The sequence below is a fragment of the Calidris pugnax genome, unplaced genomic scaffold (assembly GCF_001431845.1).
Source record: "Calidris pugnax isolate Ruff unplaced genomic scaffold, ASM143184v1 scaffold161, whole genome shotgun sequence".
NCBI classification, from domain to species: Eukaryota; Metazoa; Chordata; class Aves; order Charadriiformes; family Scolopacidae; genus Calidris; species Calidris pugnax.
This window is the reverse complement of record NW_015090955.1, coordinates 1,409,530-1,424,818: the sequence shown is the minus strand read 5'-3', so window position 1 is coordinate 1,424,818 and position 15,289 is coordinate 1,409,530. Positions and strand designations below refer to the sequence as shown.

The 15,289-nt window shown below is 43.1% G+C and overlaps 1 protein-coding gene across 1 annotated transcript in view; it reads right to left on the bottom strand.

The window, feature by feature from the left end:
- Positions 1-2,269: 2,269 nt before the first annotated feature.
- IFFO2 (intermediate filament family orphan 2) overlaps positions 2,270-15,289 on the bottom strand; it is a 38,316-nt gene continuing 25,296 nt past the window's right edge. Inside the window, exons 3-10 of the mRNA XM_014952036.1 lie at positions 13,983-14,043; positions 13,481-13,576; positions 11,114-11,254; positions 9,216-9,358; positions 6,558-6,678; positions 4,112-4,201; positions 3,294-3,424; positions 2,270-2,483 (exon numbers count right to left, since the gene is read on the bottom strand). Of these exons, the coding sequence (XP_014807522.1) occupies positions 2,378-2,483; positions 3,294-3,424; positions 4,112-4,201; positions 6,558-6,678; positions 9,216-9,358; positions 11,114-11,254; positions 13,481-13,576; positions 13,983-14,043 (889 nt within the window). The 3' untranslated portion in view covers positions 2,270-2,377. The remainder of the gene's footprint in view (positions 2,484-3,293; positions 3,425-4,111; positions 4,202-6,557; positions 6,679-9,215; positions 9,359-11,113; positions 11,255-13,480; positions 13,577-13,982; positions 14,044-15,289) is intronic.

Sequence of the window (15,289 nt, the reverse complement as noted above, 5' to 3'; positions counted from 1 at the left end):
ACCCACCCACCCCCTAACTTGCAGCCCTAGTGAACATGACCTTCACCACTTTGGCCACCTTAGAAATCATAGGAATGAGCACTTTGGAATAAGGTTTCTTTTCCAGAGAAAAGCTATCTATGTCTACATGATGAACCTTTGGAAAAGCCCCTACCCCACAACCACAGGAACCGAGGAGTCACTGGCTCCTCTGTGAATAACTGCACTGAGTATTCCAATCAGTAAGGAAACCACAGGAATATCCTTGGATCTATTTCCTTGGGCAAAAGCCATCACTTGTGGATGGTGGCCTCCACATTATGGATCCTGACGGAGCAGCAGTTCTCCTCCCTGCTCTGAAAAGCACAGGGAGCCCGTTTGATTCACGGGGACTAAAAGCACCACGGTGTCCAAGCAGGGGATGGAGCTGAACAGCGATGGAACTCCAGGAGAGAAGCACAGGGGACTGGAGGAGACATTACTGTCCCCACAGTCACGGCAGGAGCAGAAACCCCCCAAGGTCCTGCCCCTCTGCAGAGGTATTTCTGCCCAGAAACGCCCATTTGCTGAGACACTTGTGCTCTTTTTGGAAGAAATCCACGCTGATCTATTCTGGCTGTATGCTTACAATGCAGCCCCGCTGATTTCCGATCAATATGTAGGAGAGGCTTGGAAAAAATACTCAGGAAGCTAAAAAGATCGGCCAGCTTACCTTTCCATAACACTGAGAGGGTGCTTAAATCGGGTATTTCCCTGTCCAGTCCTAGCACTGCTCCTACATAGCAGTTTCTAAGCTTCCTGGCAGGAAAAAAAAAATACATTTGGTATTTACTCCAAGTCTTGCAACTGCTAGTGAACTACACAGTTACCTTTAGGCAGTATTAACTACACTTTCAACCTTAGTCTAAAAAAAAAAACAAACAAAAAATTATTGGCTGAGGTTTATACCCTGTTTTAACCTGGCTGAGGTGCTACAATTCCCATTAATAACCACAAACAGCTTGATGATGGCAGAGTTTCCTCAAATACCACCAAGCCATGTGACTTTCGACACTGCTTTCTCCTGTGTAAAAATACAGAAAGGTTGACAAAGCCCAGGTCTTCTCACTTTCTCACAGAGAAAGCACATGGCTCTTCTTCCCCTAATTCCAGGGCAGCAGTAGTTTGGGATTCATCTTACTGCGCCCTAAAAAGGATTACAGTATTTTCTGATGTTCAGCTTTTCTGAAGAGCTGTGGTCTGGACCTCTCCCAATGGTGTGTCTCAAACCTACCACATGTCAGTTTATCCTGATGCTTCAACTCTCCCACTCTAAACATCATGAAAGCAGCATAAAATGGAGTTATCTCCCTGTCAGCAAAGTAAAATCTGAGAAACGCTATGGTTTAAACAACAACAACAACAACAAAATATCCTGAAAACAAGAAAACACAAACCAACACAAACTGAAGGGCTGATTCCCCCCTTAATCCAATCACCAGGAAACAAAGGCATTGTAATATGACATTCCTCCTCAAAAGAAGCTCTACAGATAACTAACATGTGCAAATGTGTTTTTAGCTTTCCTTTTCCCAAGAGATAACTGTAGCCCAGCAGGGACCAAACATTCCATATAAATAAGGCGAGCTTTTTTTTGTTTTGTTTTGATTTTTGCATAGTATTTTATCAGTGATAGTCCCACCCCAGGGAACCTTCCTTCCTCCACCCGCTTTGCCACCGAGCTGAGACCCTCTTGCTTCAGATTCTGGAGTCCAGCAGAAACTTGTATACATCTCAAAGGCTCCTTCACCCCAAAAAGGATGGAATGAAGGCATTCCTTATAATATTGTATAACTGCTTAATCCTAAAAGCTGTCTCTAAGCCCGCTATTATTTTTAAATGTTTACAGTTCAATTTGGAGGCATTCTCTTTTTGTGCCAGACATCGGTAATTGTACCATAATTGCCTTGGGTTTGCTTCTCATTTTGCCAGCATTCTTTTTGCCAATCAGTGCAGCAGTTCAATAAAACCAGAAGCTGATTGAAATACCCAGAGCCTTTGCAGCACCATTCTCTGCTGCTACCAGATTACTATTATTTTTTTTTAAATAATATTTTTTTTTTTATAAAAACACCTGCTATTAATATTCCACTGGAGCTCAAAGTGGCTCAGCTTGGGGCAAAGGCACAATTAAAACACCATGTTTTCTTACAGGACTCTGCATTTATGATTTGTATAACAATAGAAATTTACAGCACCAATCCTTGGGTGGGGTGGGGATGCGTGTAGGAATGAGTCTTTAGAAACCCTCTGCAAGGGCTTACAAGTCTTTTGTTTGTTTTTTTTTCCCCCCCATCAGTGTATTCTTTTTTAATCTTTTCTTGTATCTTCCCTTTCACTGGAATGCTCCCACTACGTATCAGCTGACCATGGGCTCCACATCCGTCTCTCTGTCCAACTCATCCTGAATTTCATCTGTGTTTCCTGAGTCGCTGCTGGCTACAGAGCTGGGAGATGGAGAATTTCTGTAGGAAAAATTCAGAGAAAGGTTTAGGCAAACAATTAAATATCAGTGGCAGAAGAAATAAAAGAAACCTTTAAAAAGAAGTGGTCACTTTCACTCCCCAAAACAATTAAAATATCCTTTATTAACATTAAACTTTGGGTTTACAGTAAACATCAGAGTAAACTTCAGCATCCTGTGTGCTGCCACCCACCCCAGCCATCTCCTCCACAACCATAAAGGCTGCCCTGGGTTTATGGATGGGGAAATAGAAATTAAGGCCAATGAAAATCCGACAGAGACTTTCATCATCCTTAATACATGCAGTCTTGAAAACTTAAAAAAAAGTTTCTCTTCTTATTCTTTTAAGCCAGGGTATGTACTGAGGGTGAGCAAAAGACAGTAAAAATCCCTTGCAGTATATAAATGGGTTTTTAACACAGGAGAAGATTGAAACCCAAGCTCTTCATACAAGCCCAGAGTCAAGTTTCAATCTGGGGGTTGGTTTGTTGTGAGAGTTCTAGGTCCATGACACTAAGCGTCCATCTAGGTTAGATAAGAAGTAATTTCATTTATACCAGCCAGTCCTATTGGTGACACCCCTGTTTTTGCCAATATGTGTCCAATTCTTAGAAGTATTACTGTGTGTAGAACTTACACCCTGTTATAGGGTTCCTTTCAAGACTGAGACATGACCCTGAACAACTCAGGATTATCTAAAGGACAAAGCTTTAGGACAAAATGATACTATTGCCTTTAAAACAACTTGGCAGGAAACAAGAGCAAATTAAATTCTTGAAGCACAGCAGGCAGAATGGTAATATCTAATTACCTGTCAGCTGAGCCTTTGATAAGCCTACGACAGGTTTCCATTTGTACATCCAGGCCCCTTTTCATACTGCACATTTCCATATATTCATGAAGGTGGCGATTCATGTCACTCTTGGCCGTGGCCAATTCCAGCTGTAAGAAATAAGAGAAAATAATCAGCCTCAGGTGAGTTGGTAGCAGCTTCTCCCAGCCTCCCTCCACTGTACATACTGGTGGGGATGGTAAAGCTGCCCGGAGCCAACCCAAAACACCCACACAATATATGCTTAACCTCAGTGTGGTATTTATTCAGCAGCTTATACCAATGTATTCATCAGCTTATGAAGTGCATTTTAATCAGAGCTCAACAGTGTTTTTAAACAGCTCTCAATTTCTTTTCTGCTGCTTGGCACCTTGTTTGTCAACAGGCACTAATTAATGAAAGCATATTCCAGGCAGGGCAAAGGCTTGGAGAAGCTACAGCTGTTGTGTCTGGCAACCTCCGAGGCCACGTCTTGTAAAGCCTTTCCCAGTGTGACGGTGGATACACCAGATAAAGAAGGGAAAAAAGAACAATACTGCATTTTTATTCTTTGTTCTGAAGGTTATCTCTCTACCAGCTACAGATTTATGCTTACTCAGTAGCAGTGCTGTTTAGAGAACAGTACTTGGGAAAAATCACAAGGATGTGTCAAAGGAAAAAGCCTTTTTTAGAGGCTCTAAAGCCATTTTTAGAGATATAGACATTCCAGCTTTCCTCTCTGTGTACACCAGACCAGAACACTGCGTGTGTTTGTGTCCATTAGAAACAGCTCATATTGGTGTGAACAACCTCCTCACCTCTATCTGCCCTATTGTCTCTTGGTATTCCTTGTCTCTCGTTTTAAAGAAAGACTCTGTTTCGTGGATCAAGTTTCCCAGATTTTCTTCCTGCAGGGGAAAAGAGGACACAAAGAATTAGCAAGAAACTAAAAAGGAATTCAGTAGCAGATTGAAGATCAGGGGAAAAGAGGACACAAAGAATTAGCAAAAAACTAAAAAGGAATTCAGTAGCAGACTGAAGATTTTCTTATTTAGCCTCACTCAGAAATGCAGGTTGTTATGATTTTATTTTTTTTACATTTTTATGCAGACAACTAATATTCTGTCTCTTTAAACTGGTGTAGCAGGAAACACATTTTTGTACCATGACCATGGCTTTGTACACATGAGATAAAGTCCCTGATCAACGAACCTACAGAGCAAGGGGCCAGCAATTAAACACAGGTACCTGATGCATGCCAAAGAACAAACCCATGCATTTTCCTGAACCTTTCACAGTCTGATCACACTCAGACAGACTGTAATTACTTTCCAGCCATAAAACAATTCTTCCTTGCATTGACCACACCACTACGTAGAGCTTTGCACTGGAATTCTCATTTTCCAATTACATGTTACTACTCTCCAGCCCTTTCAGTCCACGTTACCTCACACGTGTGCTCTGCATTTGTTGTTTGCTATTGAAATTCTTCTCTTAACTGCTCGATCAAGCAGGCCCACTCCAGCACTCCCCCTGAAACTGTCACACGTAAGAACATGTGCTGTCCCAAAGGGAACATCCTGCCAGACAACAGCTCCCGGATCATCCTTGCTTTGGATTGACAGTACAGTCTGGGCTACAAAACACATCGTACTATTTCATGCTGTCAAAGAGCCTAACACAATCCCATTGTTCTCTCTTTCATGTTATTACCTACCTCCCTTTTCCAGAAAAAAAAAATAATATCATTAATTTAATGCCACTGCATTGATGAACTTTAATTATGTTTCCATCCTTTGGCCACGTCTGTGGCAGCTTTCTCAGGATCATACCTGGTATCAGTGCTGGGCTCACAGCCTCCAGTTACAAGAATCATTCCACTTATCCTTTTATATGCAGAAGAGCTTTAAGGAGGAAGGTCAGAAAAGAAGGTGGCGAGGGCACCGCGTAAGAACTTGAAAGGAATAAAGCCAGTGGAAGGAAGATTCAGGCATGTAAAGCACTATGTTAAAGACCAGGCACAGAAGGAGCAGTCTTTATTCTGAATCTCCATCTACAAGACAAATCTACCCTTTCCTTGTATAATTTTCATTTAGAAGGATTTAAGCTTCTTAAAACCTTTAGAGTTTTCGCACGGAAGGTCTGAGTTCGGCACTATTCCTCTGATAGCTGCGCTTACACACGCACACATGGGTATATGCAAATAAATCTGTCACTAATTCCAGCGCACGGCTCCACATTATCACTCTGCCACTCTCCCTGCTCAAAAGACGACACGGAGCTCAGCACGCTGCTTTCTGCAGCCCCAGCACTTCTGAGTAATCTCCGCAGTTTCCGCGCACGCCAGATGATACACAAATGGGAAGATGTAAATTAACAAACCCCTGGCACTCACCGCAAGAGAATATTCAGGAGTCTGCTGCCTCAGCATCTTTACACTACAGCGACGGTGGAAGAAGGCAGGATTATTTCTTACCTACTGCTGTTGTGCTACTCAGTAATGCAATAATAGAGTCGTATTTAAGACTACCCACACAAAGCCTGGCCTTGCCATCTCATTCTCTCTCTAGGCCAAGAGAGTTTGAAAAGGCCGAGGAGTCACCGAGGAAGGCAGCATGCAGCCATTAGCTTACTTTGTGTGGGATCTCAAGGATTAAAAGCCAGCTGTTTATTATCCACCAAGGCCAGGAGATTCCTATTGACTGGGAAGATGGAAGCACAAGATTCACGTGTTCAGAAGATCCCTGGGGCCTTACACAGTTCTGCAACCACAGCGTCTTTCTTTGTGACGGGCTGGATGTACCTCGTCCATACTGGGTTTATTTTTCTCCCCACTAGGATAATTGTGCAATACTTTATGCCACACTATGCGTGTACTATTTTGACAATTAAAATGTGAATGATAATCTGCAGAACAAGTGTGATGCTGTGTGGAAGATACAGAGCTTTAGATAAACAACTGCTCAGGGAGCCAGATTGCGCGAAGCTCTTCTAACAGCTCAATGCATTGCAGCATCGACGCTCGCTTGATATTTATAAATACTCAAGTTTGAAGGAGCAGAAGAAATGAAGTTTGGTAAATAAACTGATTGCACAGACTGAAAAGCAACCATAGAGAGAAAGCACTAAGAGGATTTTAAAATCAAAGCAAGTTTGCGTGGCGAACGGGATCCCCAGTCAAATATCCGAAGGCTCAAATGGCTAAAAGAGCAGCTGAGGGATACAGTTTCTGCAGAGAATAGTTTGAGAAAATCATAAACTCACCTCTCCTTGGAGGTCAATTGAAGGATTGCAATTTGTGAAATCTTCCCAAAGAAGCAACGTTTCCTCATTCTCCTCCCACGTTAAACTATCACAGTCGTCATCAAAATCGAAAGTCTCGCGACTGTTAAGAAAACAGAAAAAGCATTAGTGAAAACCACTCCAGCCTCACTCCCTCAGCCCTTCAATTAATATCCTAGAAAAAAAAAAAAAAAAGGGGCTACAAGAACTGAATGAAGGAGACAATGCAGCAGCTGAAAATCCTCACAGTTTTTACAAACAGCCTTTCCCACTGTCCAAGTCCCTGGCTCCTGGGCTCTTTGCCACCCCAAAGCAGAATAAAAGATCCTTGTTAGCGTTCCTGGTTGAAGCACACAGTCCTAGCTCTGTCCTCCAGATGGTGCTGCACATTAGTTTCCCCTGTTTGCAAAACCACAAAAATGTTTTAAACTATTCTTCTTATACGTGGGAAAATGAGCCCAAACACAGTTCGAGGAATTTTACAAGAAACAGCCCCTAGAAGACTCCCTGATGATTTTCATGCTGAAGTTCAGCCAAGGTTTTCCCTGCAGCTCTGAAAAGCAGTATTGTCAAAAGTAACAACTGTGAAAAAAGCCAAACCCCAAAACGATGTGCAGGTGAGTGTAAATACTTATCGCTGACAAAGATACTGCTACAGCTGCTTAAGACAGAGAACAAACAGTGTCAAGAGTGGCCTTTAACACTGTTATTTGGTCAAGCCCTTTTTAGTACGGGCAGTTGTGCAATAAAGGAAAGTTTCAGAAGGCACTCGAGTCCCTTTTGGTTTGAACAGCAGCAGAGAGAAACACTAGTAGCTGCTTCTTGTCCTTGCTAAGGAGGCCTGACAAAAAATCTGAAATTGCTCCCAGCAGCAGCCTGCTAATTTCAGACTGATGCATTTTTGTTACTTTAGTTCACTTCCTTTCAAGCAGATAAGATCTCAGGGCGGAAGCCGAGTCCAATACTGTCTTTAGAAGGGGAAGAGCTTGGCAAAAGACACAGGCTATTTCTCTAGACTCAGCATGACTTTAAAAAATAATTTAGAAGAAACCCAATAAACTCGGACGTACATGATTGTGCCTTTTGCAATTCTACTTCTTCAAATCAGATTCTCTTTTCAAGATCTATCCTTGTCAGGGAGCTCCCAGACCTGACTGCTGCTTACTTCAGACATAGGCACCGGTCAAAGCCAACTGCATTTTGACTTTTTACTCCTCGACACTTAAAGCTTAAGTTTATTACAGATAAAATACAAGTTGCTTTGTTTCTTTGAATAAGACAAGCTATTCGGCTATTTGCAAGCTATTATTTTCTACTTCACAAAGCTCCCAAACGCAGACATCCTTCGAAATGTACCATTTCCAATAAGCCATGAACACTGTTCCAGATCAACCCATTTTGAATGTTATCAACAAGCTTCCTACAACACTTTGTGCCATAAGTAATAGGACCAGGAGATAAGAATTTCATTATAAATAAAAACTGGGTATCATAGGACAGGTTTAAGAACAAAACTAAAAACTAAATACTAAATGCATTACCGACCTAGTAGTAATTTTAGCCTCTTGTTTTTCTAAAAAATTCACACTCTATCTGCTGTCACACACAAATCTAGCAGTGGAGAAGTCAAAAATCTGTATTTGTTACACTGAATATTAATAAGGACCTAAAGACATCTGAAACAAGAGTCCTAACCAGAGAATTTACCTACAACTTTTGCAAAAAACATAGAATCATAGAACGGTTTGGGTTGGAAGGGACCTTAAAGATCATCGAGTTCCAACCCCCAGCCATGGGAAGAATCACCTCCCACTAGAGCAGGAATGCCCTCCTATATATGAAATTCAGGAGGAAAGAGACACACTCCCTGAAAACAGAACTTTTGGCAACAGCTGACGACAGCAGAGGAGCTAGTGCTCCTTAGAGAATTTCTTGTGTACTCCTACGTGTGAAATACTGCCCTACATTGTGTGGGAAAGCACTGGGAATCCTTCCCTCTGCAGTCACTGCACAAGTTGGCAGAAGACACCCATATTCAAATGCTGGGAAAGTCAGATCCATGGTACTTCCTGGGGGCCCCTGTGTTAAAAGAAAAAGGCAGAGACCCTCCAAAGCCTGTGGCCACCTCCATCATTCCCAGAGCAGGAGGAGAGACCAGTAGGACACATCACCAGTCAGCTGCCTGAACTGCTTTGTGTGGCACCGCGATGCACAGAGCCACTCTTCAGCTTCCACAGGCCTCCTACTGCTGCCCACTTCTATCCAGCCCAAGCAGCACTAGGTTCTTCCCAAAACTCTCCAAATCCAATATTCAGCCAAACATGCAGAACAGACTCAAGGGTTTTGTGCATGTTTCTTCTTTTGCTACTGATGTAAGTTAAAAAAGCAAATAAACACCTAGGTTTCCTAAAATACTTTTAATATTCTCTATGGTTCCCTCTACTTAAGGAAGGAATAAAAACCATTTTCTGTTCATTTGATTTGAACTGCCAGAAAACCCCTGAGCATGTACCATCCTGGAAGCTCAGGTTCAACTCATAGCGGAACAAAATAGTACTTCTGAAAGCACACAGAAATAACTCAATACTTGAATTCTGGGATTAAGTCTGCATTTCAGAATATGTTTTCCATGATACTCACAGCTGATTAAACATACGCTTCATTTCATCTGTGATGTTCAAGGAGCAGCTGACCTCATCGTCAGAGAACCTGCTGTTGTCTCCATCCTGCTCGGAGAGGTCATCGTCAGACGTGAGCTTGCGTTCTTTCTTCTTGGAAGCCACCTTAAGTGGAGAGAAGAGCAGTAACTAGAAGGTTCTACTGAGGTGCTGTGCCATGAGGGGCAGAAATAAAAGGAGAGCCATTAGGTTTGCACGAATATAAGTGTTCATCGGGTCCCAGGCAATTCAGGGATTGCTCGTATTCAAGACAGGAATCGCGTCTGTTGATGAGTGGTGAACACAGAGCACAAGGAAGCAGTTCAGAAGGGCGAGGAGCAAAGCAAGCTGCGGGCTGCCAGCGCTCTACAGATCTTCGTCTGCTCGCTGGCACCGGTCTGTGATCTACCAGAGAACATGCAGAGGTTAGAATGAACCAGGGGCAAAGCAGAAGCTGGCAGGAGTGCCCAGGCAGCAGGCTCGAGAGCGATGACAGAACTCTCCCTCTCCTGCCACCACCACAGGCTGTTGCTCCCAGCGTCGAACCACCATGAAAGAATTAGAAGCCTTTCCAGAGAGCCTTTATTTGGGGGTCGTTCCCACCCCGCCAGCAGAGGCTGCTAGACTTCAGGCTGACAGAAGAAGGGTTAACTGAACCATGAAAACGCCTGGACAACCTCAAAGAAATGAAGTTCATAGATGTGCAGAGAACTCAAGGGATACCCCTGCAAAGGGTGCAGAGGATCACTTTGTCTGAGGACTGTGAACATGAAATATATTCACAGACGGTGCCACAGAGTCACAAACACACAGTCTGCTCCCAGCCTACTGGAGTTTTTCCTCTACTTGGTGTATCTGCCATCCCTTATTGGTTTTGTTCTCCATGTTGATCATTTTAACCACTGCATGCTTGACCAAAAGTGCGCTTTGCGGTTACCTTTGAGCAGAAAGACAAGGCAATTCTACTCAAAGACAAGAAGGAACCATTAGCACAATGCAATGGCTCAACATGCTGGAGAAATAACTGTCTCAATAAGGAGATTTGATTCTTTCGGGGTACGTAAGAAGAAAAAAAAAATAATCAAACATTTAGGCAATTTCACCATAGCCAGAAAGCACAACCAGTGGAGACCTCAAGGATCTTTAGGAGTGGTTTTGTACAGCATTTAGCACACTGTATGGCATCACTACACAGAGAAAAGCATCAGACTTATTGAAAGACTGAACAAGACACATTTAGATCAAAGTAGAAGGAAGCTGGGTTAATCACAATTGAAAAGTGCAGTTATGAGAGAAGACCCACTGCATCGGGAGTTACAGGTTTGCCCCATGCAGAGCTGTAACTGCTTTTGGAGCAAATTAAATGACTTTCCTACCAGCACCAAGGAGCCACAATAGCTCAAGGAAAGTAACTTGAGTTTCTAGTCTCACCAAGCAGTCAGAGCTCCCCACCACAGAAGCGTTATTTCTGGCCACGCAGCTTGAGCCAGAAATAAGAATGTTGAGATGACAGTTCTACAAGCTTAAAACTTCTCACTTGTGAAGGGAACAAATGTGAGGAAGCCATTTATACAAACCTAGACCCTGTCATGCTTTTTCCCCCCACTGCATTCATTGTAGACTAGCATCAGACTAACAGCATGTCTTAAAGGTCAGCCGGAGACTTCTTTTTTTAAACTCTCTAAATTTTGTGCTCTGAGTACTATAGCAGCTTCTGCAGAAGAGAGCTACACCTCAAGACCGAGAAAGAAGGAAATATGTCTACACAGAGAAATTTCAAGAAAAGGCAAATGACCTGGACCACACACTCCTCAACACTGCTCCTCCCTCTTGTCCCCTCTCTTCTTGTCCTACCCTATGGAAAATTCATGGCCTAATCACCTGGAATATCTTGGAAACGTCTTCAGAGTTGCGCTGCTGCGCTACATCGCACAGCTTGGCTGTGATATCGATTCGCCGACAGATGTCCATGTCCACCTTCATGGCCTTTTCTTGAATCTTTGTGTCCAGGTCTGTCATGGGCTGCAGGAAGGACAGTAGTGATTATCTTCTATTATTATACAGTTCAGGAAAGAAGAGATACCCCACAGTATCTCTCTAACCCCAGGGCATACCATTCGTTAACAATATTACATCTTGTTCTCCGGGAAAGGCAGTACACACACAATCTAAATAGACTAGACAGCTAACAATTAACGTTCATATCCAACGGTAATAAAATTTCAACTCAGAGGGATTTGCTACCACAAAACCTATACCCACCCCAAACCAACTGCTAGATGTAACAGTAAACTTTTAAGGGTCAATAAAGCTTTAAAAATGGAGGAGAAAAACCCTGTTGAGCATGTGCAGAATAGAATGAAATTTAAAACCTGGTGAGCAGGCAACACTTCCCCCCCTTTTCAGACAGAAAAGCTGTGCCTGCAAGAAGTTGCTTTTAAAGCAGAATCCAGGCTACACGGCAGCCTCATACATACCAGGAAAACATAAAATCGAGACCGGATCTAAAAAGATCCGCGAAAGCTGGTAACACAGAAAATACTCCTCATTGGCATTAACCTGGCTTCCAGCCTAGTGAAAATCCTACATGAAAAATATTTTGTCTTGCTTCACTCTGGGCAGTAATCATAAACATCATTTGTAAGAGATACTCCCACTCAGACAGTACAGCTGGCTCCTTATGAAGAAACATTGTTCCACAAAAAGCATATTTTCCAGCCTAGACGAGACTTACTCCGTTAGAAAGTACCACCTCCATGGCTCGGCAATGCTTCCACTTTGACCAGAAAAGCAGAAAATCTCTTTGCAGAGCTTTCTTAAATACCAAATCCTCTTTCCAAGGAGAAAGCTTTGGAGTTGGGTGGTTTTTTTTAGGGGGAATTGTTTTTTTAAAATTATTAGATGGAACTCTTCTCCAGCCCCTCTCAACCACTTTTGGATAAGTTAGAGATTTTTGTTTTGCAAACACACCAAGAAAAAGAAATTTCTAAACACTGACACACTCTAAACACAATCTTACCAACTGAATAGATACCAACGATTCTTATCCACCAGAAAGCAAGAGTCACCTGCCAACATTTTGCATTTCTTTGCTCTAAATATTTACAGGGTGGGATTCAAAACCTTCTCACGGCTTTCCTTAGGCTCTCTTCTCCCTTTGGGTTTGGCAAACCCCAAACACTTGCTTTCGAATGGAGGAGGGTGTTTGCATTCACCACCACCCTCTTTGTACACTCTCGGCAACATTTCTTCCCCAGCCAAAGTCAGCAGAGTGATGGAGCCCTAACGAGTTCCTCCCTTTCACGCTGCCTCTAACCAAGCATGCCTCTTCTCAATTAAACACCAAAAGAAGAGAGAGCTAATTGCCAAATTTCACATGAACGGATCTAGTGGCCCCGAGAGAATGTATTTGACACCAGGGAGCAGGTTCTGCAAGCTTATATAAAGAGAGAAGGAAGCAGTTCTACACAAAATTACCAAATAAATAAGCATAATAGGACATATTCATTAGACAACTGGCATCAGCACTACTGCAGTCATACAGAGAAAGGTACCTGGCTCAGTGTTCACCTGGCTTATCTCTCTAGATACCTGCAGGAATACACGCTCTCAGTATGTCTACATGTAAGAAAATTCTCCAGTCCTAATCAAAAAGATCCCCCAGCTTTGAAGGAAAGTCAGTGTCTAATGAGACACGAGGAAATCCCTGAGAAAACAAGTCTTCTTGTAAAAAAAAAATAAATATTAGGTTGAAGCAGCCCTGGAAACAAAGCCAGGCACCTGAACCAGTGATACTGGGTTAATCTCTTCAGAGCTTTCAGAGAGGGAGTTGGGAGACACATACAGCTTTTTGAACACGACTTTTTGGCATTATTTAGGGCAAAATCCCCCTCGTTAGCAGCACACGGTGCTGATCCCTTTCCTCTAACCTGTGAGTTCTCCAACCCCCTGTTTTTTTTCCACGGCTGCCGAGGTGAACCCCAGCACTGCCAGCTGTGGAGAAGGGGAAGGGAGGGAAGAGTCCGGGTTATGGGCTAAGCAGCAAGTTAATGCATCTCTACACAGACCAGACAGGAAGCAGGGGGAAGGGTGATCTGTCTGATGCATTAGATCATAAAGGCAGCCATAATGCTAACTACAAAGCAGCACTCACTAAGACCATAACCTTTTTATGAATGAAGCCATTTGCATGACACACACATCTCACAGAGGCAGTGGGAGTTGGCCGCTCCGCTCTCCTGTACTTACATCACTCATCAGACCCTTAAAGACCACGAGTTCCGCTTTCAGCCTCTCAATCTTTTCATTTAACTCCTCCTGCAGAGCTTCCGCTTCCTGCGCCTCCTGCGAGAGAGAGAAAGCAGACAAGGAATTAAGAGGTAAGAGGGCGACATGTGTTTTCTCACTTAACCTGAGCAGGGCTGATAAGGCACCTCCTGCGCCTCCTGCGAGAGAGAGAAAGCAGACAAGGAATTAAGAGGTAAGAGGGCGACATGTGTTTTCTCACTTAACCTGAGCAGGGCTGATAAGGCACCTCATCACCCCGAATTTCACTTGGGCAGAACCTTCAGCCCCTTTCTGCTTCACCTTCCAAACATTAACACTATTCTCCAGCCAACAGCAGCCCAGTCAGCTGCTCTAGCTAGAAGAAAGGTTTTTTAATTAAACAAATTCAATTAATTCCTAGCATAATGAAAGGTGCAGAGAAGGGAAAACCTATAACTTTCAATACAACCTACTCAAAACTTACCTCTCTCAAGGTTTCTACCATAGATTCCAAGCTCATTCTTCTCGTCAGTTCCTCTTCCCATCTGAAAGACAAGATTTGCAGGCAAAGGGTTAACTATGGAGAAAAGTAATTTATTTTTTTCCTCCAAAATCACAAGTCTTTTGATAGCTGTAGGATGATGACAGTTATTTGAAATGTAAAGCAGATGGTCCCCCCTCACTTGCACTCCCTCAAACCAGTAACATTAACTCTATAAGAGAAGAAAAGCTAAATCCACTTCCACTGGGATCAGTACTCTTCCGCTCTCCTCCACAATATTTGGTTGCAAATAAGGTGGGAAATCTTCCATGCAAAAAAAAAACCCAATCAACTGAAGGTAAGTTATCTAATAAGCAGTATCACTATTTATCTGTTTGGTCCAATTAATTCATACATTGATGTCCCTTCTGCACCAAAAGCCTCAAGGATCTACGTGCCTCAGTCATCTCCCAGCACTGCAGTTGCAAGCAGAGCGCTCAGACAAACACCCTTCAGTGCAGGGTACACACTGCTGCAGTACAGAAAGGGTAGAAGAAAAGGAATCACAGTTACAAACCGTATAAATAAACCTCATTCTACAAGCATCATTATGTTTGAGTTCATTAGTGGATTAAGTGTAAAAATAGCCTTTTTCTTCTTCTTTTTAAGCACCAAAAGCCTTTAAAGATGAAACCCCAGTATTTGACAATACTAACTTGAAAGCTAGCATTCTTGAAAGCGTGATGATACACACTCATCCACAGGGATATGGTTGGAGTTTTGGGGGGAGGGAGAAAGCAAAATGTGTGTCACTCTCTGAATGGGCAGTAGCACCACACAAGACTCGCCCAGCCTATTATAACACCAGGAATTACATGCCTGGAAAAGAAACTCTGGATACCACAGAATTAAAAACAATCCTGGGAACCTAATCCCTGAGTACCACCATCATGATCGTGTCCGTTGCCAATTCAACGTTTATAGTTTAGCTGAAAGAGGCAAACCCTGGCCCCAGAAATCTATTAAATCGAGGCGTTCTTGACAATGCACGGTGAAATCTATAAATGCATCGTTTCATCCTGTTTTCAAACCCGGTGATGGCTGGATTGCAGGATATTCTGGCAGAGGCAGCTGATGTGATGCATACAGAATCCCTACGCTGCTCCATGCACCTCTGCATCCCAAGTCAAATGGAATCCTGCCTGGAATGGGAGCTGGGGCAGCCCCTTTTGGGCAGGAGGCAGGGTGTGCTGCTGCAGTGTGCTGTGTGCAGGAGCCAGGAGAGGCACCTGAAGGGGTTACACCTCAGT